The sequence below is a fragment of the Gallus gallus genome, chromosome 31, assembly GCF_016699485.2.
Source record: "Gallus gallus isolate bGalGal1 chromosome 31, bGalGal1.mat.broiler.GRCg7b, whole genome shotgun sequence".
Lineage (NCBI taxonomy): Eukaryota > Metazoa > Chordata > Aves > Galliformes > Phasianidae > Gallus > Gallus gallus.
The window spans coordinates 2,056,463-2,082,655 of NC_052562.1; the positions used below are offsets into that span (position 1 = coordinate 2,056,463).

Below are 26,193 nucleotides of genomic sequence, written 5' to 3' on the forward strand. Positions count from 1 at the left end.
CATGAGCACACGCTGCAGGCCAACGGGCAGAAGCATCCAGAATTGCAGGGCAGCCCTTGGAGAGGAGAAGCAGCGCCAGCGCAGGGAAGGAAAGAGCCCTGAGAGCCGTGATGGCCCAGAGGGAAGGAACAGCTCAGCGCTGTGAGCAGCAGCTCTGAGGCTGCTGTACTGCTGAGACCAGTTGTGTTGGAACATGTTCTGCTCACAGCTGTGGGGATCTGCACCCTTCGGGCCCCACGTTGGGCACCACAAGGTCTGCGGTGCTGTCACCCAGCAGCAGCTCAGAACCACACAGCTTTTATTCTCACTGACCCCTCCCAGTGGGATCCCGGAGAGACTCAGAATAAAAAGCCACAACTTGTGGGTCAAGATAAAATCTATTTGCCACGCGACAACAAGAAGAGAGAAATAACAGTAATGGTTATAGTATATGTGTATATGTGTGTATTTATGTGCAGATAGTTATAAGGAAATGTCTCTCAAAGCAGTGCTCACCACCTCCCAAGCGATGCTAGAAGCAGAACAGAGGGAGGGCAGCATTTTGGGTTCAGTGCGTTTAGAGTTTTCTGGGATTGAAATCGTTTGGAGTTCATCAGTAATGATTTGGGGGTGCTAGATTTGGGGTATTGGGTTTGTGTGGAAGGAGCTTGTGAAAAGGAACTCAGCATCAAGTTGCCCTGAAGAGGAACGTGGTGTCTGCCCAAAGTGAGGCACCTGGACTGAGGAGGTGTCAGTGAGGTCCTCCAGCACCCACCTCGGCATAGATAGCAGGAGGCTGGGAGGTGGTGGGGGACCATGAGGGGTCAGAGGTCACAGCTCAGCAGAGTTCAGAGCCTCGCTTTCACCAAGGAGCACCTGGGAACACAGGGGGACAGGGGGATGACACCACCTGTGTCCACAAGATGCATGGGGGGCCCTACAGAACTGATATGCATGGGCATGTCCAAGGGGGTGGTGTAGATCTGGGATTACACATGGACTGCATCTAGGGGGCACACATCAAGTTAGCTGAAGCCATAGGAGGGCTCCTCTGGGGTCCCAATGGGGTGGTACAGGGGTTCCTTCGTGGTGAATCCTGCGGCCCCAAGGTGCAGGCTGGGATCTGGGGTCCCCCGTCCCAGACACTGACCTGGAGCTGCATGGCCTCAGGCCTTCTGCAGGGGGATCTGCATGCAGAGGGAAGGGAGAAGGGTGGGTGATGGAAGGCCCCGAGGGACACACAGAGGAGAGGAGGGGAGGAGAAGGACACCAAGGGGCATCTATGGTGATCAAAGGCATTTAACCACTTCCTCACCAGGACTATCATCTCAACACACCATGAGTCTACGTGCATCTAGGACAAAGTAAAGGCCGAGGATGACGACAAAGGCAGCAGCGCAGCCTCTCACCACCGACACCACCAGGTTCCCACGGGAATTCCTTTCGGCACCTGTGGGGTCCGGGTGTTTGGGTGTCCCCACCCCTGACCACCATCTCCATGGCATTGGGATGCAGTGACACGGCGGGCACTCACAGGAAGGGCTGTGGCCTACCTGAGGGTGCGGCTGTGGGTGTCACCTCAAGCATCACGCTGTCCCCAAGGGCTGAGGACACAAAAGGGCGGGACTTGGGGCGATAGGAGCATCCATAGGTGCCAGCGTCACTCAGGGTCAGCGCAAAGAGGCTGAAGGCGGCCGTGCCCACACCACTATAGTCCTGATGCTGGACAGGGGCTGAGTGCCCATGCTTGTGTAGAAGGATGGTTCCCCTATAGCCCGTGTTCCAACACTGAATGGTGACATTGGCCCCCATCTCCACGTGGACTGTAAATTTTGTCCCCGTGCCCACAAGATCATTGGGGCTCAGGGAAATGCAAGGAGATGGATATATGTGATCTGCATGTGGGGAGAGGACAAGGATGGGATGTGGCTCTGTGAGAACAGTCCAGAACCACCAGCCATCCCCAGTGCCTTCACCTGTCAGCACCAGCTGCACGGGGTCACTTGTCTCCGACGTTCCGAACAGCACCAACACCTGGTACTGGCACCGATACATCCCTGCGTGTTCCCATGTTGTCTTAATGAAGGAGAACTCAGCAGTGTTATTCTCCTTCTCCTTGTGATTGAGGTATGTCCAACCTCCTTCCTGGTAGAGCCAGACCCAGGCAGCCAGCCGGGGCAGGTGGCAGCGCAGGGTGACAGTGTCCCCCAGGGACACCCCCTGGCTGGGGTGCAGCAACAGGGAGGGTCGGGGCACTAGGACAGGGGACAGCAGTCAGCCTTGTCCCTGCACACCCTCCTGGGCCCCTCTGCTCTCCCCCTGCCCACACTCCCCTCCCTCTCTCCCCATTCTCCCCCTGTCCCCATACTCAACTTGCTGTGCCCTGCTCACTGCCACCAGACACCAGCCTCCAATGGACACGGTCCTGGTCCCACATAGGGCCACCAACCCCCGTGACACCACGTCCCCTTTGTCACTCACCGAGGATGAGGGCCACTGCCGTTGGTGCCATGAGGCAGGATCAGCTTAGGGACAGCGAGACTGCAGTGAAGAAAGGAAGTGGCCGGAGAGCTGCAGTCAGTTCTCATTTTGGGATAGAGTTCCATGATGTCACCTCCCCATGTGACAATTGCGGTCCCCAAGGGGTTGGCACTGTGGGGCCCAGGATGAGATGGCACGCAAATATCCGTATCCACATCTTTTTTACACTGCCCCACTCAGGCTGTCACCTGTCAGCTCACACACGGTCCACAAAGCACTTCCAGCACGCGGCCTGTCACTCTGTCCCCCATGGGATGCCAAGCACAGTACACATGGCTCCAATGGGCTGTCCCACATGGGATGTCACATGCAGTCCCCTACACATCCAGCCTGTTGTCTCCATACACTTTGGGTACCACACTCTTTCCCCATTGCTCTTTCCTCCGCCATCCCCATGGGGGACAGCATCACGGACCTTTCGGGGGCACAGTGACACCCATACAGACTCGGGCACAACCTAAGGACTAAGATGTACATTGAGGAACACACGTGGTCTAGCAGGGGCACACACTAAAGGCGTGTTTAGTGAGGGCACACGTGCAACTCTAACACAGGTAGTACCTGCTGAGGACATCCATGGGAGTTCTTGATTGCATGTATTGCTGTACACGCACAGCACAGCACATACACACCCCATGCCTCAGTGCTCAGAGTGTAGCACACGTGTGTGTACATTTATTGTGAACACGTAGCAGCACACACACATTTAATGGAGATGAACTTGTAAAGAAGACGTACAGTGTTACAGGCATGTAGTGCACGTGTGGCATTGTAAGCACAGCACACTTTGCAATCTTGAAGTGCACGTGCACACAGAACACACACGTTTGTGCACACGTATGGTTGTGCACATGCATGTCTTACCCATGTGAGACTGAGTGTACGCATAGTCACACACCTCCCAGGTTTTATTGGGTATTTGGGTTGTATTGGTCCAGATTCTGGGGTCCCACAGAAGAGGTGGTAGGAGTTTGGGGTGGTTGGGAAATATTTGTGGTCCTTCATGAATGGTGGCTGGGTTTTGGGATGGATTGGTTGGATTTGAGGTTCTCAACCAGTTATAATGAATTAATGGTTCTTAAGGAAGTATGTTGGGGTTAGATACGAGCATTTGAGGGTAATTCATGTCATCCAAAAGCAACTGATGTCATCTACATGGGATTCCACAATGACATGGATTCACATCACACCCTCATCTCAGAATGGGAGAGATACGGATGTGAGCATTGGGCTGTTCTGCAGAGAAGGAATAGGTTGGAAAGTCGCAGCCAGAGGGCTGTGGCCAACAGCTCCATGTCCAGGTGGAGGTGGTGATGAGTGGTGACCCCCAGAGGTCCCTCCTGGGAGCGCTGCTCTTCACCACCTCTCACTGACACAGATGATGGGATGGAGTGCACCCTCAGCACTTTGCTGATGGCACTGAGCTGAGTGCTGCAGTGGATACGACAGAAGGAAGGGATGCTGGGAAGGGCAAACAGAAGACACCTTCATCATCTTCATGGCAGCCATCGTTGCTCTTTGCTGATTCAGGACTGCCACCTCCAGGTGAGTCTCACCCCTGCATCCCTTCTCCAGCACTGTGGGCCGACCCTTTCAGTCCTCAAGACAGACCTTGGAATCAGAGCGGTGATCAGTCTGATTCGTATCTCTCTCACTGACTCCTTTTTTCTGCTCCTCTCTGACGAACCTCACTGTCACTTCTGAGGATTCCCTCCTTCGTTGCCATTTATTGCACGATAGTGAACGAGAATGAAGAGATTTAGGGAGAGATGAAGGGTTAAAAGCCAAAAGGGAATGTGTGGAATTCCAATGCAGTTCAGACAAAGCCGTGTGATATTAATTAATTTCTGCCTTCCTCTCTTCAGCGCTGCCTTCCTTTGGCACTCCTGACTCTTCCACCCATCCTCATCATCCTCCTGGTAGACCAAAATGGGTGGGAAAAAGGATTTGGGGGGGACTCTTGAGTTGACATGTGTGATTTGGGGATCGTTTTCTGAAATTATTTCAGTTTTGGTGCATGGGAAAGAGGAGGGAAGAGAGGGAAGGAGGGCTTGAGGCACACGATGTGTTTTGTGTGGTGCACAGGAAGGAGGAGGAAGCTTAAAATAGAAAAGGGGAAGTAATGTTGGCTGAGAAAACGGACTTCTAGGAACAAATCTGCAGGAAACAGACGATTGTCTGAGTAGAGGTTGGGATAAAAAGACAGTTTTAGATCGAAAGCCCAGAGATGGAGTGATTTCAGTCATAGTTTAGTCCATAGGTTTATTTAAATTCAGACACACCCGAAGTATCCCACCCAAAATGACCACATGTACATCCAGCACAGCAAAAATGTGGGCACCAAATGATGCCCGTCCTTCTCTTCCCAAAGGCAGACATCAGTCCTGAGTGTAGGTTGGGAATTCTCCTCCAGTTTCATACCAAAGCCAAGAGACGCATATCCTCTGCGTATCCTGAACATTCTCCATTGATTTCCCTACAGATTTGGGGTGCGCAGCCCCACAGCATGACCCCATGGGCCCACAACTCCAGGCCATGCCTGGGCTGCACTGAGTGCCTGGGTGGGTATCAGGGATGGGGGAAGCTCCGAAAAAAATACCTCCCACTTATTTCCATGGGAATGGGCACAGCTGCAGGGAGCACAGTGACGCAGTCTGACAGAAAGCCTTCTCAGCCACAAAACCCCATTTCTCTGCGCAGTCCCACCAGAGGTGGTGCATTTCCATCAGCAATGAACAAGGGCTGCATGTCACTCTTGTACCCATCTGGCCCTGCAGAGGTGCCCCAGTGCAGCTGTCACCACTGTGACATGGGCTGCCTGACCACACTGGAGCCATCCATGCTGTGTTTGGCATCCCATGGGGGACAGCATGCAAAGCCACACGCTGGCAGCAATTTGGGGACAAAGTGTGAAACCTGGAAGGGGACAGCCTGAGTGGGGCACCTCCATGTGGTCTGTGTGCGCGCCTCCACGTGTGCCGTCCCATCAAGGACCACACAGTGTCACCACAGATGGAGGATCACAAATACCACATGAGGAGGTGACACCACAGCATCCCGTGCCCAGGGGGAAACTGAAAGCAGCTTTCTCACCTCTCCCTGTGTCAGCTGCAGCCTCGCTGTCCCCACGCTGCTCCTGCCTTATGGCACCAATGGCCGTGGCCCTCATCCTCGGTGAGTGACAATGGGGACGTGGTGCCACAGGGGTTGGTGGCCAAGTGTGGGACCAGGACCGTGTCCCTTGCAGGTTGGTGGCTGGTGACTGTAAGCAGGGCACAGCAACGTGAGTATGGGGACAGGGGGAGAATGGGGACAGAGGGAGGGAAGTGTGGAGAGGGGGAGGGAACAGGGGCTCAGGAGGGTGTGCAGGGACAAGGCTGACTGCTGTCCCCTGTCCTAGTGCCCCGATCCTCCCTGTCGCTGCACCCCAGCCAGAGGGTGTCCCTGGGGGACACTGTCACCCTGTGCTGCCACCTGCCCCAGCCGGCTGCACAAGTTGAGCTCTACCAGAACGGACATATGAGATCCAAGAAAGACATGGACATGCTACAGGACACAGTTGAGTTTTCCTTGGTTAGTGTAGAGAAGGAAGATGCAGAGAAGTATCGGTGCCAGTACCGGGTTTTAGAGCCACCAGGGATGCCAGGGAAGAGTAACCCCGTGGAGCTGGTGGTGACAGGTGAGGGCAGTGCGGAAAATGGGTGTCTCTGTGCTGTTCCCCCAGGGCCATGTCCCACTGCTCTTTCCTCTCGGCACTCAGATCTGTCACGGAGTTACCTAGATAGATCTGTGCCCGTGACAGGCGGGCAGTAGGCTTGCGGGCCCCCCTCCCCCCTGGCTTCCCGAGAAAAACGAAGCGGCGGTAACAATCTAAGAAGGAGAACTTATTTTAATAACTATGATGTTGGGATGCAAGATGACACGATACAATACAATCTAATTGGGAGTAAGGATAATAAACCAAATGCAATGAGGGAGAGAGCGAAAGAGCGATAGAGAGAGAGAGAGAGAGAGAGTGAGAGAGTTTCTGAAACCAAAAGCCTTTCTTGATGAAGGCGCCTGGCTTGGAAAGCACACCCACTCCTCTCCCGGCAGCAAGCGAAAGTGAAGAAGAACCGCGCGCAACCAGATGACGTATCTTCCGTGATGTGTCTTCCTTCTCTGACCGTGAGGTCCTCTGGGATACGTAGTTCTTCTCTTTTGTCCATGATGTTATGATGTGGAATACCAATAGCGAAGTTACAAAACCATGACATTCAGACTGCAGGATGATTTCCTGATCTGATGGATCTGGCAGCACCACACACCCTCGCTGACTGCTATTCCGTTCAGCCTTCAGGATTTCAGCCTTCAATCAGCAGTGTGCTGAATGACAGCCTCTCCTTCTGGGATGTCAGCAGCACTGCTCCCAACACACTGTGTGGTTCTGAGCCCAAGGCATTCCCGGTGGGGAAGGGCACACAGTGCCCCTTTTCAGCTCCTCAGGAACAGGGGAGCAGCCCAGCACTGGCATTTCCCAGGCAGCCATGGCTTGGCCCTGCTCCGACCTGTCACAGCATGGACCCTTCCTGGGGGAGAGCTGAGAGGTCACCTCTGCACCTTTCCACACGGAGGGGATCTGACAGCACCGCCCCGTGAGTGTCACGTCCTGTGCATGGAGGGTGGGAGTGTGGGAGCACAGGGACTGCGGTGCTGTCACACAAGAGCAGCTCAGCACGACACAGCTTTCATTCTCACTGACCCCTCCCAGTGGGTTTGGGGTGAGAAATGGAGAGAAAGAGGAAGAATTTGCAGGTTCAGATAAAATCTATTTACTGAGACCGAAAACGAAGAGAGACATAACAGCAATGATGATGAGATATATGACTTTATTTTCCGAAGCAAGTGATGCACAAAGGAATTGCTCAGCACCCAAAGACCAATGATAAAACTGGAACAGAATAGGAGGCAGGAAATATTGTGGAATCTATAGGGGATCTATAGGGCATCTGTAGGAGATGGAAGGGGAGCAAAGGGACATGTCTGGGGATCTCCAGAGGAGGGATAGACTGGGACAGATGAGGGGTTCTTACAGGAATGGTGGTGGTGTTTCGGAGTGGATGGGAGAGGATTTGGAGGTTTTAAGGTGTGATAAGAGATTTGAGGGGATAAAGAAGGACTTTGGGGTAAGAGATGAGCATTTAGGGATTTGGTGTGTCTGGGAAGCATTTGGGATGCACCGGTGAGAATTTGGATTGTTAGATTTGGGGAGGTTATCTGGTTTGTGGTTAGAAGAGGACATCAGGGAGTCCCAAGCAGGGAATTTGAGGTGTGTCCCCTTCCACACACCCCAGAAATGAGACACTTGGGGAGGCCCATCAGCGCGGTAAATCAGTGCTCACTGTGGTGTAGATGACAGGGGACTGGGGGGCAGTGGGGGAAGTGGGAGGCTGGGAGCACGGGATGGCAGCTGGCATCTCGGTGTAGGTCAGATCCTCACTGTCCCTGGAGGGCCCCTGGAGGTAGAGGAGGAGATAGAGGAGGGGGTCCCCAAGATGAGTGAGCTGAGGGTGGGTCTGTGGTGTAGGTATGTGGGGGGTGTGGCCATGAGGAGGAGTCTGCATTTGTGATTGGGCTTAGCTTTGAGGTCTGCATGGGGGATGTTTGGGGGTCCAGCCGTGGATTTGGGGTGCCCATAGGGTCTCGAGGTGTTTAGGGACTGGTGGAACACAAGAGGCTCAATTTTGGTGTCCCCATGGGTCATCGGGTTTCCCTGTGGGTGCATTTAGTGCCCCTCTAGTGAAGTAATTGTTGCCTACAGGGTCTAGATGGGGTTTAAGGCTTGGAGAATCTTTTGTTCTGGGTATTTAGGGGTATCTGAGGGCTGGGGTTCCCCACAGTGCAGGTTTGGGGGTCATTTGGGGTCCCCATGGGGAAGGTTTGGGTTTCCATGGAAATGCGAGGTGTGGGTCCCAAGAAGTGAACTGGGATTTGGGGTCCACTGACCCCGACACTTACCTGCAATTGCACTGACTCGGGCATCTCAGGGGTGACACCTGCATCTAAAAGAAGAGGGGGAAGGGTGGGAGTTATGTGTGGGCCTTGAGGGACAACCGGGGATCCATAACAGATCAGTACGGAGTCAAAGAACACAAAGGGAATGACTGGGGGGACCTGTAGGGAATGGAAACCATTTTAGTCCTTCCTCACCAGCACTCTCATCTCTCCATGTCCAGAGGCTACGGGCATCGAGGACAAAGTAGAGGCCCAGGCTGAAGACCAAGACAGCAGCACAGCCCCTCAGCACTGCCTCCACCAGGTTCCCATGGGACCGCCCCGTGGCACCTGTGGGCTCCGAGTGTTTGGGTGTCCCCATCACAGGGCAGGGATGCCGTGACAGTTCCACCCATGGCTGACACTTGGGCCCTACAAATGGGATCTCCGTCCTAACTGGGGTTGCAGGTGTGGGTGTCACCTCCACCACCATGCAATCTACATGGGGTGAGGACACAAATGTGTGGTCCTTGGGGTTCTAGGATTTTTTATTAGTGCTGGCAGTGGCCAGAGTCCCCCTCAGTGGGTGAAGGTGGCTGTGCCCCACCAGTGCGATCCTGGCACAGGATACGGGATGAGCATTCATCTCTGTGCAGGAGGAATGTGCCACCACAACCCCCATTCCAGCACTGGGTGGTGACCTCAGTCCCCATTCCCACATGTTGCCTGGGCTCAGGGAAATGCTGAGCTGAAGGAAGCTGCAGTCTGTGTGCAGGGAGGGGAAGAGATGGGACTTGGCCGTGTGGGAAAAGCTCAGGGCCAGCCGGTGTCCACAGTGCCCTCACCTGTCAGCACCAGCTCCACGGGGTCACTCTTTTTGGATGTCCTCAGAGGCTTTGACACCTGGTACCGACACTGATATGTCCCGGCGTCCTCCAGGTTTGTGACAGCAAAGGAGAACTCAGCTGCATCCTGCTCCTTGTCTTTTTCCTTGTTAAATCTCAGCGATTCATTGTGCCAGAGCTGGACCCAGGTAGCCATGCGGGGCAGGTGGCAGCACAGGGTGACATTCTCCCCCATGGACACCGCCTGGCTGGGGTGCAACGACAGGGAGGGTCGATGCACTAGGACAGGGGACAGCAGTCAGCCTTGTCCCTGCACACCATCCTCAGCCCCTCTGCTCTCTCCCTGACCACGCTCCCATCCCTTTATCCCCATTCTCCCTCTGTTCCCATACTCACATTGCTGTGCCTCGCTTGCTGTCACCAGCCACCAACCTGCAAGGGACACGGTTCAGGTCCCACACAGGGCCACCAACCCCCGTGGCACCACATCCCCATTGTCACTCACCAAGGAAGAGGGCCACCGTCATTGCTGCCATGAGGCAGGAGCAGCTTGGGGACAGCGCGACTGCAGTGGAGAAAGAAAGTGGCCGGAGAGCTGTTGTCAGTTCCTCTTGTGGACAGAATGCTGTGGTGTTGTCTCCTCATGTGGTATTTGTGGCCTCCAACTGGGTGGTGGTACTGAGGGCACCTAATGGTGACACACACAGAGCACTGCACACATCCCCAGCCGGGGCATCCTACACAGACTGTCGCCTCTCCAGCTCCTGGTCTGAGATCCACTTCCCCTTTCACGCAGCTGGGATCCACCTGCAGCCATCAGCCCAGCACAGAGTACCCCGCCCTGTGGTCAGAAAAAACAGAATTCCTGCCGTGGCACCAACCTCTCAGCCACGCATTTCTCAGGTGAGTTCTCCCAACCTTCTCAGCATCCCTCGCTGTCACCGAGGGAACAGAGGAGAACTCCACCTGTACTCCCACTCTGCCCACTGACCACCCCAGTGCCCTGAAAACCCTTTGCATGGCCCTCAGGCTTCTCTCAGAGACTCCCTCTGCCAACACCAACCACAAAAACCACACGTTGTAACACAAACTGCCCTCACCACCCCACTGACCGCCCTCCGCACTGCACTGGAGGAGAAATAGAAGATGAAGGGGTCGAGCGCAGCGCTGAGGGTGGTGAGGAGCAGAGCATAAGTCCTCCAGTCAGGGCTGCGCTGCTGCACAAAGCCCACCACATGCGAGATGTTGTAGGGTCCAAAGCAGACCCCAAAGTTGACCATGGTGACCACAGCCAGCCCCTCAGTGCGGTACTTCTTCTGCAGTGGGATGTGGGGTCAAGTGAGGAGGGCACGGATGAAGCAGATGTAGCAGACCATGGTGATGGCAGAGGGGATGAGGAAGAGGATGAGGCAGAGTGAAAGGCGCAGCAGTAGGACGAAGTGCTGCTGGGTTTTGGATAAGTCGTCGTAGCAGTGGTAGCCCCGGTGGGGTTGGGTCTCAGAGGTGTCGTGGGAGGTCGAGGTGGAGGTGGTGTAGAATGGTGTTCGGAATGATGATCTTTTCTTCCAACATCCACAGAAGGTCAGATGTGGAAGCTTGCAGGGAGTTCACTATCATCGTACGGCAATTCAGGAAAGTAATGACGTGGAAATTTGGAGAGGAACAAGCAGTGAAGGAATTGCTGACCAACTCTGGCAATTCCAGTTCCACCAGCCAGGAGGAATACAGGGACAGTTGGGTTCAGAAAGGAGTGCCCGGTTTGAGAGGTTCCTAAGATTCACCTTTCTCACAACTCACCGAGTGGGACGGGACATTTTCCTTGGCATCATGGGCAGAATGCCCTGGATAAAGAGCAAGAGGAATCCAGAAGGGCTATGATCTGAGTTGAGAAAGAGGATTCTTGTTTGGGCCATGTCTGAGCTCTGTGGCAGCCGCTCACGTCTACACGAGTTCAGCCTGATGGAGAGTGCAGAACGGATACAGGACTTGTCAAGAGGACGTTGATTGAGATCTGGTGAAGGTGAGGCCATTGTTTGTGGAGTTTGAGGTGCCGCAGTGATAGCAGTGCAGGCAGGTAGATGTGTTGTGCACCAAATTGAGTGAGGAACTGAGTCACTGAGAGCGGTGATAAGGAGTTTGCAAGCTGAACTGGAAGTTGAGCCAAAGGTGTGCTTGCATGCACAGATAGCACAGCACAGTTTGCAGAACCATCTGCACGAGGGTTAGATCTGCTTTCAGAGGGTGTGCAGTTTTTGTACCTGTTTGCAATCCATGCATGATGGCCATCTGATGACCTCTCAACCTGAATCATGAGAACAGCTTTTCCATACTGTGAGAACAGCCTTTTGCAGACCTGGGGCGGATTCAAGCTGAAGGACAGCAGGCTTGATTATATGGAAGCTCAAGAAGGAAATGTGGAGGCCGCAAAACTTGTTGCCAAGTGAAGATAAGGAAGTAGAATAGATGTCCCGCTGTTGCAGATAAGGCAGCAAAACAGATGGCTCAGCTCCATGTACCATCAGTGGGAACAGGTTCGTTCTGCACCACCTTGTAAGGCTGGAAATTCACAGCGACAATAATTACCAGCCTTCGTCCCATGTGGTTTTCAGGAAGGCAGTGAGATGGTGAGGGGAGGATATCCTTTCTCTTTCTGCTCTGCCTGACCTCACAGCACAGTTAGGAGATATTTTCCCTTTCTCTTTGGTGTGATATATTACTATTGATTCCTTGATAAATTGGGTTATATCATACTTCATTACCATTTTGAGTAAAAGGGTTTTCTCCTTATCTCAGACAGTTAACGCCTCTTTCTCATCTGACTTCCCGAGCAGGAAGGTGTGAGGATGGGAAGGGCCTAGCTTTTCCCTGTCATGGTGTCATGGTTCAGTAATTCTGCATTTTATTGGTATTCCACATCATAACAGCATGGAGAGCACGGGTAAATAAAGGGTTAGTACTCCAGGTCCGTGGATTGACAACCTTCCAGATACCTGCTTCTCAGAAGAGAAGAAGAACTGCATATCCCAGAGGACCTCACGGTCAGCGAAGGAAGATACGGCACAGAAGTCACGGGATCGGGCTCTGTCGGCTCTCTCTCTCTCTGGTAGCCACGCAGAGGGCTGGGTGTGCTTCCAAGCCATGCGCCCTCACTCAAGTAGGCCTTTTAGTTTTGGAAACTTTCTCTCTCTTGTTTTGTTTGATTTATTACCCTCAATTTCAATTAGATTGTATTACTTTGTGTTATCTTGCATTCCGATATCATGGCCAGCAAAGTAAGCTTTCCTCCTTACATCGTTGCCTCTGCTCCATTCTCTTTCCCTCTCTGAGCCCAGGTCCTGTTCCCCTACTCCTTTCCCTTTTTCCTTCTCTTTTTTTTGCGAGCTATTGGGCCCACGGGTCTATTGGGCATAGATTGATCTAGATTGATCTAAATAGCTCCATGACATAGGGATTAGCCATAAACTGGGGGAGAAGAGAAAGTCTGTGCGTGGGAGGGCTGTGTGTGGGAGCAGCAGTGAGGGGAAGGGCAGGAGAGCTGACTTCCCCCTTTTGGTGGTGGAAGGAGAAATGCTGGAGAGTTTGTGAGCTCGATGGAGATGATGGAGTCCAGATGGAGGATTTTGTGGGGCTGGATGGAGAACTTTTGGGGCCACAGGGAGATCTGGGAGCTGCATGAAAGATCTGCAGTCTCGATGGAGATTTGGGGCTGGATAGAAATGTTGGGTTGGTTGGAGGCTTTAGGTCTGAATGGAGCCTTGTGGGCCTGGATGCACTGTGTCTGCCTGTAGAGATCAGAGTTGCATGGAGATTTAGGGGCTGGATGGAGGTTTCAGAGGAGATGGAGATTCTGGGGTATGTGTGACATTTATGGGGCTGGATGGTGTATGTGGGGACTGAATGGAGTTTTTTTGGGTGGATGGATGGATGGACAGATGAGCAACAGAGTGATGGAAAGCAGCCCACACAGCTGGGAATCTGTCCTCAAGGACAGGGAGAGGAGCAGAGCTGTCAGATGTGTAAGGCCGCTTTGCTCAGGGCACAAGAGCTCTCCATCCCCAGTGCAGGCAGTCCGGAAAGGAAGGCAAGAGAGCAGCATGGCTGAAGTGGGACCTGCTGGTCAAAGTGGAGAGCAAGAAGCAGATGCACAGGCAGTGTCAGCAGGGCCAGGGATTGTGGCAGGAGGGTGGTGCTGGTGCTGGTCTGTGTGGGGCTGGGGGCAGGAAGGCCAAGGCCCTGATAGAACTGGACGTGGTGAGGGGTGCAAAGAAGAACGAGGAAGGCTTCGACAGGGCTGTCAACCTGAAAAGGAAAGCCCAGGAGGGCAAACCCAACAGTGAGTAATGCAGGCAGGCTGGAAAAAACAGACAAGGAGAAGGCAGACTCCTTCATGGGGTATATGGGTTCCGCACACAGCCTCTGTGTGTCAGTAGATTTAATCAGACTCAAAAATGCTGTCCCACATTCTGAGAGCAAGGCAAGGTCCATCCCTTGTTCCTGTCCTTCTCATTCAGACCGTGGAATTATTTCCTGATCTGATGGGTCTGGCAGCACCACACACCCTCGCTGACTGCTATTCCGTTCAGCAGTGAATTGGCTCTGCAGGGCTGCCAATGGCCCTTGCCAGGATTTCAGCCTTCCATCAGCAGTGTGCTGAATGACAGCCTCTCCTTCTGGGCTGTCAGCAGCTCTGCTCCCAACACAGCGCACACTGTGCGGTTCTGAGCCCAAGGCATTCCCGGTGGGGAAGGGCACACAGTGCCCCTTTTCAGCTCCTCAGGAACAGGGGAGCAGCCCAGCACTGGCATTTCCCAGGCAGCCATAGCTTGGCCCTGCTTGGACCTCTCCCGGCATGGAGCCTTCCTGGGGGAGAGCTGAGAGGTCTCCTCTGAAGCTTTCCGGACCTGTCACGGGCACAGCTTTACCTACATAACTCTGTGACACCAGAGAAGCTGCATGTCTTGATGTCTCCTTTTTGCCAGGTGGTGACTTCAATCATTGCATGAGCGCTCTCATCCCCCTTTCTGTACCATCACTGCAACTCCTCAAAATGGACCATGATTGCTTTCCTCCCTGCATCTCTCTCTCTTACGTTCCTTTTCTGCTTCTCTCCAATTTCTCTCCTTTCTTTTCCTCTCTCCTCCTCATTTTCCCCCCAGTCATCTTTTACGCTTCTCCTGCAGCAGCCATGAACCATGACAGCCCAGGGTTGAGAGCGTGTGGAGCACCTCAACAGGCGCAGTGTGCAGAGTGCATCTCTCCACTTGTCGCACCCCAGAGGGGCCCCACAGTGCAACCACCCCTATGTGCTAATATGTCCACATCAGGAGGTGACATCATATCATCCTGAATAAGAAAGGGGAACTGACAGCAGCACTCTGGCCACTTCCTTTCCCCTCTGCAGTCCCACTGTCCCCAAGCTGCTCCTGCCTCATGGCACCAATGGCAGTGAACCTCATTCTCGGTGAGTGACCATGGGGACGTGGTGCCACGGGGGTTGGTGGCCCAGTGTGGGACCAGGACCATGTCCCTTGCAGGTTGGTGGCTGGTGGCAGCGAGCAGGGCACAGCAACGTGAGTATGGGGACAGGGGGAGAATGGGGACAGAGGAAGGGGTGCGAGTGGAGGGGGAGAGCAGAGGGGCTCAGGAGGGTGTGAAGGGACAAGGCTGACTGCTGCCCCCGTCCTAGTGCCCCGACCCTCCCTGTCACTGCACCCCAGCCAGGGGGTGTCCCTGGGGGACAATGTCACCCTGCGCTGCCACCTGCCCCTGGCTGGCTGCCCGGGTCTGGCTGTACCAGGAAGGAGGTTGGCCGTACAAGAAGGGGAAGAAGAAGGATCAGGACACGGCCGAGTTCTTTATTAGCACACTGCGGGAACACGCAGGTCGTTATCGGTGTCAGTACCAGGTGTCTTGGTCAGAAGAGGCATCAGAGAAGAGTGACCCTGTGGAGCTGGTGCTGACAGGTGAGGACACTGGGGACAGCAAATGGCTCTGGCTGCTCCCCACAGGGCCGTGTCCTACTGCTGTCCCCTCCCTCATGCAGATCTCAGATATCCCCCATCCAGCATTTCCCTTCACCCTGAGCAACATGTGGGAACAGGGACCAATGTCACCATCCGCTGCTGGAACAAGGATTACGGGTCCACCTTCCTCCTGCACAAGGATGGGAGCTCAGACCCTCTCAAGCACCAGAACTCCAGTGGTGGGGGCACAGCCACTTTCACCCTCTTTGGGGTGACCCCAGCTGACAGTGGCACCTACAGGTGCTCCTATCGCCCCTGGCGCTACGCCTTCTTGTCCTCACCCCTTGGGGACAGCGTGATGCTGGAGGTGACTCCCACACCTGCACCCCCAGGTGGGTCTGAGCCCCCCATTTGCATGCCCCCCTGTCATGGATGGGTGGCTGTGTGTCTGCATCCAGTCTGCATGGGGGTTGTGGCTGGCTATAGGGACACCCAAACTCCCAGACCCCACAGGTACTGAGGAGCAGTCCCGTGCCAATGTGGTGATGGCACTGGTGAGGGGCTTTGTGGCTGCACTCGTCTTTGGCCTCGGAGTCTTCTTTGTCATCGATGCCCGCAGCCTCTGGATACGGAGAGATGACAACTGTGGTGAGCAAGTTTAAATGTCTACCATCCACTACTGATCCCTGCAGTGTCCCCCGCCTGCCCTTCTATCCCATATAGACCCTCCCAGGTGTCCCTTGCCTTCCCTTTCATCCCCTGTCAATTCCCGATTGTGCTCCTGGAGTGTGACTCAAGGTCACCCCATAACCCACTTTCTGACTCAGGAGCCCCCCCATAATGCATGAGGCTGTGAAGTTCCTGATTATTGTCCGGGTCATAAACCCCGTCTCCCAACTTTCCCCCTGGGGCCTCACCAAACCTCACCAGGGAAACCCAAACCCTGCCCAGAATTACACCTCGGGACCAACAACCCCATATGGCTCACCCTAACTTTACATGCCTCCCAAATCCAGCCCACGGGGAACCCAAAATCTGCATCCGGGGGGAATCCCTAGACACAAAATCTCAGCCTCGAGACCCATTGGAGCCCTCCAGGCCCTAAGCACACCACAGATCCCATAGTGCACCCACAAACCCACTAGAAGGTACCCCAGAAACCTCTCATATGGAACCCCAATCTATGACCCACAGGGATGACAAACCTAATCCGCTATGGTCCGACAGTCCCTTAACACTCCAGACCCCGTGGGCACCCCCAAACCACAGCAGGACCCCCAACCATCCCCCCTTGGGATCCCCAAATAGAAGGACCGCACAGCTCCAGACCCTCCCTCTTGAACACCACTCCCAAATACCAACACAATCGGTCCCCCTCCAGAGCATGTGGGAGACCCCCATGGTGGCACCCCGCTGTTCCCCTGTGTCTCCAGGTGCCCCCCCAGTGACAGTGAGCGTCTGACCTACGCCGAAATTCATGCTGTGACCCCTGCTTCCCGGCCACCCATCAGCCCCCCATTATCTACACCCATGTGGGCAGTGGGGGACCCCTGCTGATACTCCCACACCGACAGTACTTCATTTTTAAGGTGCTCTGAATGGGACACACCCCAAATTCCCCACTTGGAGCTCCATGATACAGCAATCCCATCCTTATACCCCTAAATCCCAAGAAATCAAACATCCCCAAATCCTCCCGTGTGCAGCTCATCTCATTTAAAGTCCACCAAATCCCTGAATTCTCCTCTCTCACCCCCAAATCCTTCCTGATTCCCCTCAAATCCCGTTACTTTCCTTGAGATCACAAGTACTCCTTAATCCACCCCAAAACAAAACACCTCTGCTAGATAACCTGCAAATCCTTCCCAGTCCAACCCCACAATTCCACTGAAGACCCACTCACCCCACTTCCAATTTGACCTCCTGGAGATCCCTCCCAGAGTCTCCCTCCTGCTCTTCTGTCTTGCAGCTCCTCAAAATGGATTCAAAATGATTGCTTTTCTCCCCCCATCACCTCTCTCCCTTACGTTCCTTCTCTGCTTCACTCCATTTCCTCTCTTTTCTTTCTTTTACTCGCTCTTCCTCATTTTCCTCCCAGTCATCTTTTAGTCTTCTCCTGCAGCAGCCATAACCTCAATTTCCCTGGAGGTAGCAGAGAAGGCAATAACACCACTGCCAAAGTATCCTTTATCCCTGTCGCTCATTCACTGCTACTAGGAAGTCCCCTAATTTTGTTGCAGGGCAGTTGATTGGTTGCAGATGGAGAGTTCAATAAATGGTCTTCTGTTCCTCTGAGTCACTGTCTGACGCTGTTGCCCTGGAGAGCCCAGGCAAGCACGGATTGCCCAATTAGGGCACTGTGCAGAGAGTGTGGCGTGCGCTGGGGGACACCATGCCAGGGGACACACTCACAGCCCTTTGGGACAGCGTGCGACACCCCAGGGTTGAGAGCGTATGGGGCACCTCAGCAGGCGCAGTGTGCAGAGTGCACCTCTCCAGTTGTCCCAACCCAGAGGGACCCCACGGTGCAACCACCCCTATGGGCTAATATTGCCACATCAGGAGGTTAAATCACATCATCCTGCCCAAAAAGGGGAACTGACAGCAGGTGTCCGGCCACTCCCTGTCCCCACTGCAGTTTCGCTGTCCCCAGGCTGCTCCTGCCTCATGGCACCAATGGCGGTGGCCCTCATCCTCGGTGATTGACAGTGGGGACGTGGTGCCACGGGGGTTGGTGGCCCTGAGTGGGACCAGGACCGTGTCCCTTGCAGGTTGGCGGCTGGTGACAGTGAGCAGGGCACAGCAATGTGAGTATGGGGACAGGGGGAGAATGGGGACAGAAGGAGGAAACTGTGGTCAGTGTGCCAGCAGAGGGACTGAGGAGAGTGTGCAGGGACAAGGCTGACTGCTGTTCCCTGTCCTAGTGCCCCGACCCTCCCTGTCGCTGCACCCCAGCCAGGGGTTGTCCCTGGGGGACACTGTCATCCTGCGCTGCCACCTCCCCCAGCTGGCTAGCAGGATCCAGCTCTGCCAGGATCAGCGTCGGACTTCCTGCATGGACAAGTATGAGATGCAGGATGTAGCTGACTTCTACATTTGCACAAAGCGGGAACATGCAGGGACGTATCGGTGCCAGTATCAGGTGCAGAAGCCATTGAAGACATCAGAGAAGAGTGACCCCGTGGAGCTGGTGGTGACAGGTGAGGACACTGGAGACAGCGGTTGCTGTATGCTGTGTCCACATGGCTGTGTCCTATCACTGTCCCATCCATGAACACAGATCTGAGCTTCCCCCCACCCGGCATTTCCCTGAGCCCTGGGGGACACGTGGGGATGGGGACCAACATCACCATCTGTTGCTGGAACAAGGATTATGGGGCCACTTTCCTCCTGCACAAGGACGGGTGCTCAGCTGCCCTCCAGCGCCAGCACCCCGATAATGGGGGTATGGCCACCTTCGCCCTCTTTCAGGTGACCCCAACTGATAATGGCACCTATAGGTGCTCCTACCTCATCAAAGGCTAATTCCCCTTACTGTCCTCACCCCTTGGGGACAACGTCACTCTGGAGGTGACACCCACATCTGCACACCCAGGTAGGTGTCAGCTTCCATTTGCATGTCCTCAGTGACATCCATGTGTGGCAGTGTCTCTGCATCCCATCACCGTGGGGATGATGTTTGGGGATGGGGACATCCATATCACCCGGACCCCACAGGTGCTGCCGTGGAGTCCCACAGGAACATGGTGGTGGCAGTGGCAGGGGGCTGTGCTGTCGCCTTTGTGTTCATCCCCCTCCTCATCATCTTCTTCCTCCTCACTACCCGCAGATGCCAGAGGTTGAGAGATAAGCGCCATGGTGGGGAATGGGTTAAATGGCTTCCAACATCTATAGATCCTCCATGCGTCCTTCAGGTCCCCCCTAACACCCACTCCTCTCTTCTCTCCTTTTTTTTGTTGCAGGTGCACCCCCCAGAAGGCCCGAGGCTGTGCAGCTCCAGGTCAGTGTCTGGGTCAGGCAATCCCAAATCCCAGTCTGCCCTTCAGACCCCAAACCCAGCTCGGGAACCCCAATCCTTGCCCACTGGGAGCACATAGGACTCTCAGCCCCATGTGGCTTAACCCAACTTCATGTGCATCCCCAAATCCAGCCGATGGAAACATTTAATTTGCACCAGGGGGGCTCCCCAAGCCCCACATTTAAGTTCCCAGACACCCTGGTGCCCACCAAGCCCTGAACAGCGCCCAGACCCCACGGGCATCTTCAAACTGAGGAATGGGACCTCAACACTGCCCACGGTCTCCAGTGTCTGACCCCTAGGGACCCCAAATCTCAGCCCCAAACCCATCCTCTTGGACACTCCCCCTGCATACTTACAACATGGGTGTTCCCCCCAAGCAAACTGAGGACTCCCATAGTGACACTCCCCTGTCCCTCTCTGTCCCCAGGCGCCATGCAGTGACAGCGACTGTCTGACCTATGTTGAGCTGCAAGCGGAGCCCCCCACAACTCGGTCCCCTGGTCCTCCTGCTGACTCCCAACCCCCCACTATCTACGCTGATGTGCGCACTGGGGGACCCCACTGATGTCCCCCATATGTGTGGACATGCACGTGGATGTAGTGTGCACAGATGCACTTCAACCGTGCACACTGCTGGTGTGCTGTGTGTGCTTACAACCACGTGTGCAATACATGCATGTACCACTGCATGTGTTCATGTGAATTACATGCGTGTACACCATCACATGTCCTCAATTAATTTACACATGTGTGCTTTGTGCTCTGTGCCTCTGTATGTGTTTGTGTGCCTCTTACGCGTACACTGATACATGTACACAATAGTGCACACGTGTGTCCTTATTATGTGCCCCATGGCACATCTTCATCACTCGAACCCAAACCAGCAGCAATCCCGCAACATTTCTGGTACAGGACTCCCACTTCTGGAGAGTTCCCCTTCTCCCCCTCCCCCCCGACCCACTCCTGTGGGAGAATTCCTACTCTGAAGGGTTTATTCTTCTTTTTGAAGGCGGATTCCTATTTCTGGAAGGTTTTACCTTTCCTCTTCCTCAGGAGGGTTTTATTCCACCTTTTCAGGACAATTCACAGTTCTAGAGTATTTTACCTGACTTTTGGGCAGGATTTACCATTTCAGAAGATTTTGCCATCATTCCCAGCAGAATTATTTCTTGTGGATGCGTTTATCCGAACTTTTAATGAAAATTCTCTTTCCTGGAAGGTTACATCCTCCTTTTGAGGTAGGCTTCTTGCTTCTGGGTAGTTTGATACAGTTCTTATAGCGTAAAGTTCCCATTCTAGAGTGTGTGGGGTTGGAGAAAACATTTAGGGATCAAATGGAGTTTTGTTTTTATTTTTAGTGCTGGATGAAGGCCTGGGTGCTGAGTGGAGGTCATGGGGTGAATGGAGGTTTGGGGGCCAGAGGAAGTTTTCGAGGATGACCTGGGATTTTGAGGCTGTATGTAGAACACTGGAGGTGTATGCAGATTTTAGATGAAGATGGAGATCTTGGGTGTTGGTGGAGGGTTTTGTGGTGGATAATGATTTGTAGGGTGGATGACAATGAATGGGGAAGGGAAGGGAAGGGAAGGGAAGGGAAGGGAAGGGAAGGGAAGGGAAGGGAAGGGAAGGGAAGGGAAGGGAAGGGAAGGGAAGGGAAGGGAAGGGAAGGGAAGGGAAGGGGAGGGAAGGGAAGGGAAGGGAAGGGGAAGGGAAGGGGAGGGGAGGGGAGGGGAGGGGAGGGGAGGGGAGGGGAGGGGAGGGGAGGGGAGGGGAGGGGAGGGGAAGGGGAAGGGGAGGGGAGGGGAAGGGGAAGGGGAAGGGGAAGGGGAGGGAAGGGGAAGGGAAGGGGAGGGGAAGGGGAAGGGGAAGGGAAGGGAAGGGAAGGGAAGGGAAGGGAAGGGAAGGGAAGGGAAGGGAAGGGAAGGGAAGGGAAGGGAAGGGAAGGGAAGGGAAGGGAAGGGAAGGGAAGGGAAGGGAAGGGAAGGGAAGGGAAGGGAAGGGAAGGGAAGGGAAGGGAAGGGAAGGGAAGGGAAGGGAAGGGAAGGGAAGGGAAGGGAAGGGAAGGGAAGGGAAGGGAAGGGAAGGGAAGGGAAGGGAAGGGAAGGAAAAAGCTTTGCTCTCTTTTCACAGTCAGGAAGACTCCCAGACTACAGTAAACTTGGTCCTCACCCTCAGTAAGCCCAAGTGCCAACACCACCAGCTGAGGAGATTCTGCACACACATTCGGTCTCAGTTTCTCCATTGAGATTCCTTCCAGCTTGATGGCAATGGGCTCTTTTTTGTGGTCATCCCCAGGGGCTCCCCATCCTCATTTTGATATTCTTTTTTGGTGAAAGGGTGAAACTGAGGGACAGCCTTATCATCACATCTAGATTTTGTATCTCCCATTTCCTGCCATGGGCAGTAGCAGGCCACTTCTTAGCAACACACACCTACCTGTTCCCTCACAGGTCTGCCACAGTCGGACACCACATCCTCCTCCTCCAGGTCAGCAACAGTTATCTGTAACTGATGCTGTCTCACAAAGGCCTCATGCAGATGGTTCTGCAAACTGTGCTGTGCTATCTGTGCATGCAAGCACACCTTTGGCTCAACTTCCAGTTCAGCTTGTGTCATGGTTTTGTAACTTTGCTATTGGTATTCCACATCATAACATCATGGACAAAAGAGAAGAACTACGTATCCCAGAGGACCTCATGGTCAGAGAAGGAAGACACATCACGGAAGATACGTCATCTGGTTGCGCGCGGTCTTCTTCACTTTCGCTTGCTGCCAGGAGAGGAGTGGCTGTGCTTTCCAAGCCGGGCGCCTTCATCAAGTAAGGCTTTCGGTTTCGGAAACTCTCTCACTCTCTCTCTCTCTCTCTCTCTATCGCTCTTTCGCTCTCTCTCATTTCATTTGATTTATTATCCTTACTCCCAATTAGATTGTATTATATCATGTCATCTTGCATACCAACATCGTAGTTAGTAAAATAATTTCTCCTTCTTAGATCGTTGCTGCTGCTCCGTTTTTTGTTGTTGTTGTTGTTTTTTTCTCAGGAAGCCAGGGGGACCCGCGAGCCTACTGCCCCCCTGTGACGAGCACAGATCTATCTAGATAACTCCGTGACAAGGGGTGAAAGTGCCGTTTGGGATATGAGGTCACATCACGCAGGCCTCATTGGCCTTTGCACTCTTGAGGGGTTCACCTGTATCAAAAAGGGGAAAGGGTGTGAGAAACACGCTCAAGATCAACAGTTTCTAGTCATGCCAAGGTCTCTTTGAAGAGCAGTTTGTTCCTTATTGCAGTAATGGGCGCATGCCCCCTACTGATCAGGGAGATATTATGCAACCAGGAGGTGAAATCCATTCCGTTATGCACCCTGGGTCTGACGCAGGTAAATCCTCTGCTGGCACTCATTGGTTGAGCATCTCAGGCTCACAGTCTTCTGACGCTGTTGCTATATTACACTTCCAGAGCTCCATTACACTTCCATACAAAGTCTGTTACCAACCCATTGCCGAGGTGGGTGCTGGAGGACCTCACTGACACCTCTTCAGTCCAGGTTCCTCACTTAGGGCAGACCCCACGTTCCCCTTCAGGGCAACTTGATGATGAGTTCCTTTTCACAAGCTCCTTCCACACAAACCCAATACCCCAAATCTAGCACCCCCAAATCATCACTGATGAACTCCAAACGATTTCAATCCCAGAAAACTCTAAACGCACTAAACCCAAAATGCTCCCCTCCCTCTGTTCTGCTTCTAGCATCACTTGGGAGGTGGTGAGCACTGCTTTGTGAGGCATTTCCTTATAACTATCTGCACATAAATACACATATATAGACATATACTATAGCCATTATTGTTATTTCTCTCTTCCTGTTGTCGCGTGGCAAATAGATTTGATCTTGACCAAAAAGTTGTGGCTTTTTATTCTGAGTCTCTCCGGGATCCCACTGGGAGGGGTCAGTGAGAATAAAAGCTGTGTGCTGCTGAGCTGCTGCTGGGTGACAGCACCACAGTCCTTGTGGTGCCCCACGTGGGGCCTGAAGGGTGCAGATCCCCACAGCTGTGAGCAGAGAGTGTTCCAACACAACTGCTCTCAGCAGTACAGCAGCCTCAGAGCTGCTGCTCACAGCGCTGAGCTGTTCCTTCCCTCTGGGCCATCACAGCTCTCAGGGCTCTTTCCTTCCCTGTGCTGGCGCTGCTTCTCCTCTCCAAGTGCTGCCCTGCAATTCTGGATGCTTCAGCCCGTTGGCCTGCAGCGTGTGCTCATGGCACAGCGGCCATGGATGCAATGTGCTCCTTGTGCTCAGCAGTGCCATCACTCGTGCTGCAGGAACCTCACCGCGGGAAATCCTCACACGGGCACTCTGCTCCACACAAGTGCAGTGGAACAACAAAACCCATTTTCTGACAGGTTTTCTCTGCTTGCTACCTCTCAAACATTTGCAAGACAAGGCTCTTGCCAGAACAACAGAGGCTGCAATGCACGAGATGCCGTGAGATAACCGTTCAGCCTTTGTGTGCCCACCAATGGCACTGCTTCACCACAAGCACCTTTCTGGTACAAACACATTTCTGACCAACGTGTCATTGTGAACTCACTTCTTTACATCCTTGCGATGCTTCAGCTGCCCACCAGCAGGCACAAAGGGATGCCCAGAGAAGCTGCATTTCTTGCTGTCTCCTTTTGGCCAGGTGGAGACTTCAACCATTGGATGAGCGCTCTCATCCCCCCTTCTGCTCCAGCACTGCAGCTCCTCAAAACGGACCACGATTTCTTTTCTCCTTCCATCTCCCTCTCTCTTACGTTCCTTCTCTGCTTCTCTCCATTTCCTCTCTTTTCTTTCTTTTTCTCTCTCTCCCTCATTTACATCCCGGTCATCTTTACTCTTCTCCTGCAGCAGCCATAACCTCAATTTGCTTGGAGGTAGCAGAGAAGGCAATAAAACCAGTACCAAAGTATCCTTTCTCTCTATTGCTCATTCATTGTTTCTTATTGTAAGTCCCTTAATTTCATTGCAGGGCAGTTGATTGACTGATTGTGGACAGTTCAATAAATGGTCTTCTGTTCGTTCCTCTGAGTCAGTGTCTGACTCTGTTGCCCTGGAGAGCCCAGGCAAGCACAGACTGCCCTATTGGGGCACTGTGCAGAGAGTGTGGCATGCGTTGGGGGACACCATGCCAAGGGACGCACTCACAGCCCTTTGGGGACAGTGTGTGACAGCCCAGGGTTGAGAGCGTGTGGGGCACCTCAACACTCACAGTGTGCAGTGTGCACCTCTCCACTTGTTCCACCCCACAGGAACCACCCAGTGCAGCCATCCAGATGGGCTAATATCGCCTCATCAGGAGGTGACATCACATCATCCTAACTAAAAAGGGGAACTGACAGCAGCTGTCCGGCCACTCTCTGTCCCCACTGCAGTCTCGCTGTCCCCAGGCTGCTCCTGCCTCATGGCACCAATGGCAGTGGCTCTGTGAGAGGTAGATTGTGTTTTTGCAGTGCAAATTTCCAGTATTTCTGTATGTAGCCCAGGATAAGTTGCCTTTCCCAAAGAAAGTTGCCGAACAGAGTAAAGTTGAGAGTGGGGAGTTACAACCTAGGTAGAATTGACACAGGCACTAGGGTAAAGGTGAGGGTCAAAACGAGTGACAGTATTGTCCTCGTATCGCTATAAAAAGTCCAGAACATACCCAAAGACAATGGGTTGTTAACAGACTTTGTATGGAAGTGTAACAAAGCTATGGAAGTGTAACAGAGGTATGGAAGTGTAATGAAGCTATGCAAGTGTAACATAGCGACAGCGTCAGAAGACTGTGAGCATGAGATGCTCAACCAGGGTGCCAGGGGAGGCTTTACCTGCGTCTGACCCAGAGTGCGTAACGGAATGGATTTCACCTCCTGGTTGCATAATTTCTCCCTGATCAGTAGGGGGCATGCGCCCATTACTGCAATAAGGAACAAACTGCTCTTCAAAGAGACCTTGGCCTGACTAGAAATTGTTGATCTTGAGCGTGTTTCTCACACCCTTTCCCCTTTTTGATGCAGGTGAACCCCTCAAGAGTGCAAAGGCCAATGAGGCCTGCGTGATGTGACCTCAAATCCCAAACGGCACTTTCACCCCGTCACAGAATTTTCTAGATAGATCTGTGCTTGTCACTGGGGGGCAGTAGGCTCGCGGGTCCCCCCGGCTTCCTGAGGAAAAAAAAACAAACAAACAAAAAAAAAAAAAACGGAGCAGTGGCAACGATGTAAGAAGGAGAACGTATTTTACTAACTACGATGTTGGTATGCAAGATGACACGATATAATACAATCTATTTGGGAGTAAGGATAATAAATCAAATGAAATGAGTGAGAGCGAAAGAGCGATAGAGAGAGAGAGAGAGAGAGAGAGAGAGAGTTTCCGAAACCGAAAGCCTTACTTGATGAAGGCGCCCGGCTTGCAAAGCACAGCCACTCCTCTCCCGGCAGCAAGCGAAAGTGAAGAAGACCGCGTGCAACCAGATGACGTATCTTCCGTGATGTATCTTCCTTCTCTGACTGTGAGGTCTTCTGGGACACGTAGTTCTTCTCTTTTGTCCATGATGTTATGATGTGGAATACCAATAGCCAAGTTACAAAACCATGACACAGCTCTACGCCAGGAAGGCTCCATGCTGGGACAGGCCCGAGCAGGGCCAAGCCATGGCTGCCTGGGAAATGCCAGTGCTGGGCTGCTCCCCTGTTCCTGAGGAGCTGAAAAGGGCTCTGTGTGCCCTTCCCCAGTGGGAACTCCTTGGGCTCAGAACCACACAGTGTGCGCTGTGTTGGGAGCAGCGCTGCTGACAGCCCAGAAGGAGAGGCTGTCATTCAGCACGCTGCTGATGGAAGGCTGAAA

The 26,193-nt window shown here is 53.5% G+C and overlaps 3 protein-coding genes and 1 pseudogene across 8 annotated transcripts; 2 read left to right on the top strand and 2 right to left on the bottom strand.

Annotated features, from left to right (window-relative positions):
• Nucleotides 1-358: 358 nt before the first annotated feature.
• LOC112531125 (immunoglobulin superfamily member 1-like) lies at nucleotides 359-2,228 on the bottom strand. Its single transcript, XM_040654489.2, has 3 exons — nucleotides 1,956-2,228; nucleotides 1,533-1,874; nucleotides 359-1,429 (listed from the first exon to the last, which is right to left on the bottom strand). Exons 1-3 carry the CDS (start codon nucleotides 2,032-2,034, stop codon nucleotides 1,308-1,310), a joined length of 543 nt encoding a protein of 180 aa, XP_040510423.1. The 5' UTR covers nucleotides 2,035-2,228; the 3' UTR covers nucleotides 359-1,307.
• Nucleotides 2,229-7,375: 5,147 nt separating this feature from the next.
• LOC121107874 (platelet glycoprotein VI-like) lies at nucleotides 7,376-10,116 on the bottom strand. 6 transcript variants are annotated; one of them, XM_040654468.2, is made up of 6 exons: nucleotides 9,844-10,116; nucleotides 9,735-9,770; nucleotides 9,339-9,617; nucleotides 8,710-8,844; nucleotides 8,518-8,555; nucleotides 7,376-8,015 (listed from the first exon to the last, which is right to left on the bottom strand). In XM_040654468.2, exons 1-6 carry the CDS (start codon nucleotides 9,872-9,874, stop codon nucleotides 7,878-7,880), a joined length of 657 nt encoding a protein of 218 aa, XP_040510402.1. In that variant the 5' UTR covers nucleotides 9,875-10,116; the 3' UTR covers nucleotides 7,376-7,877. The 6 variants fall into 6 exon arrangements, with proteins under 6 accessions (XP_040510402.1, XP_040510401.1, XP_040510405.1 ...); XM_040654467.2 differs by having other exon boundaries at nucleotides 8,518-8,561; XM_040654473.2 differs by having other exon boundaries at nucleotides 7,855-8,015; nucleotides 8,710-8,771.
• A 4,591-nt stretch (nucleotides 10,117-14,707) lies between these two features.
• LOC107049516 (leukocyte immunoglobulin-like receptor subfamily A member 2) lies at nucleotides 14,708-17,596 on the top strand. Its single transcript, XM_046904889.1, has 6 exons — nucleotides 14,708-14,799; nucleotides 14,873-14,908; nucleotides 15,221-15,301; nucleotides 15,382-15,693; nucleotides 15,815-15,949; nucleotides 16,735-17,596. The coding sequence occupies exons 1-6, from the start codon at nucleotides 14,769-14,771 to the stop codon at nucleotides 16,761-16,763; spliced, it is 624 nt and encodes a 207-aa protein (XP_046760845.1). The 5' UTR covers nucleotides 14,708-14,768; the 3' UTR covers nucleotides 16,764-17,596.
• A 381-nt stretch (nucleotides 17,597-17,977) lies between these two features.
• On the top strand, nucleotides 17,978-20,910 carry LOC112531329 (annotated as a pseudogene).
• The last annotated feature ends 5,283 nt before the right edge of the window (nucleotides 20,911-26,193 follow it).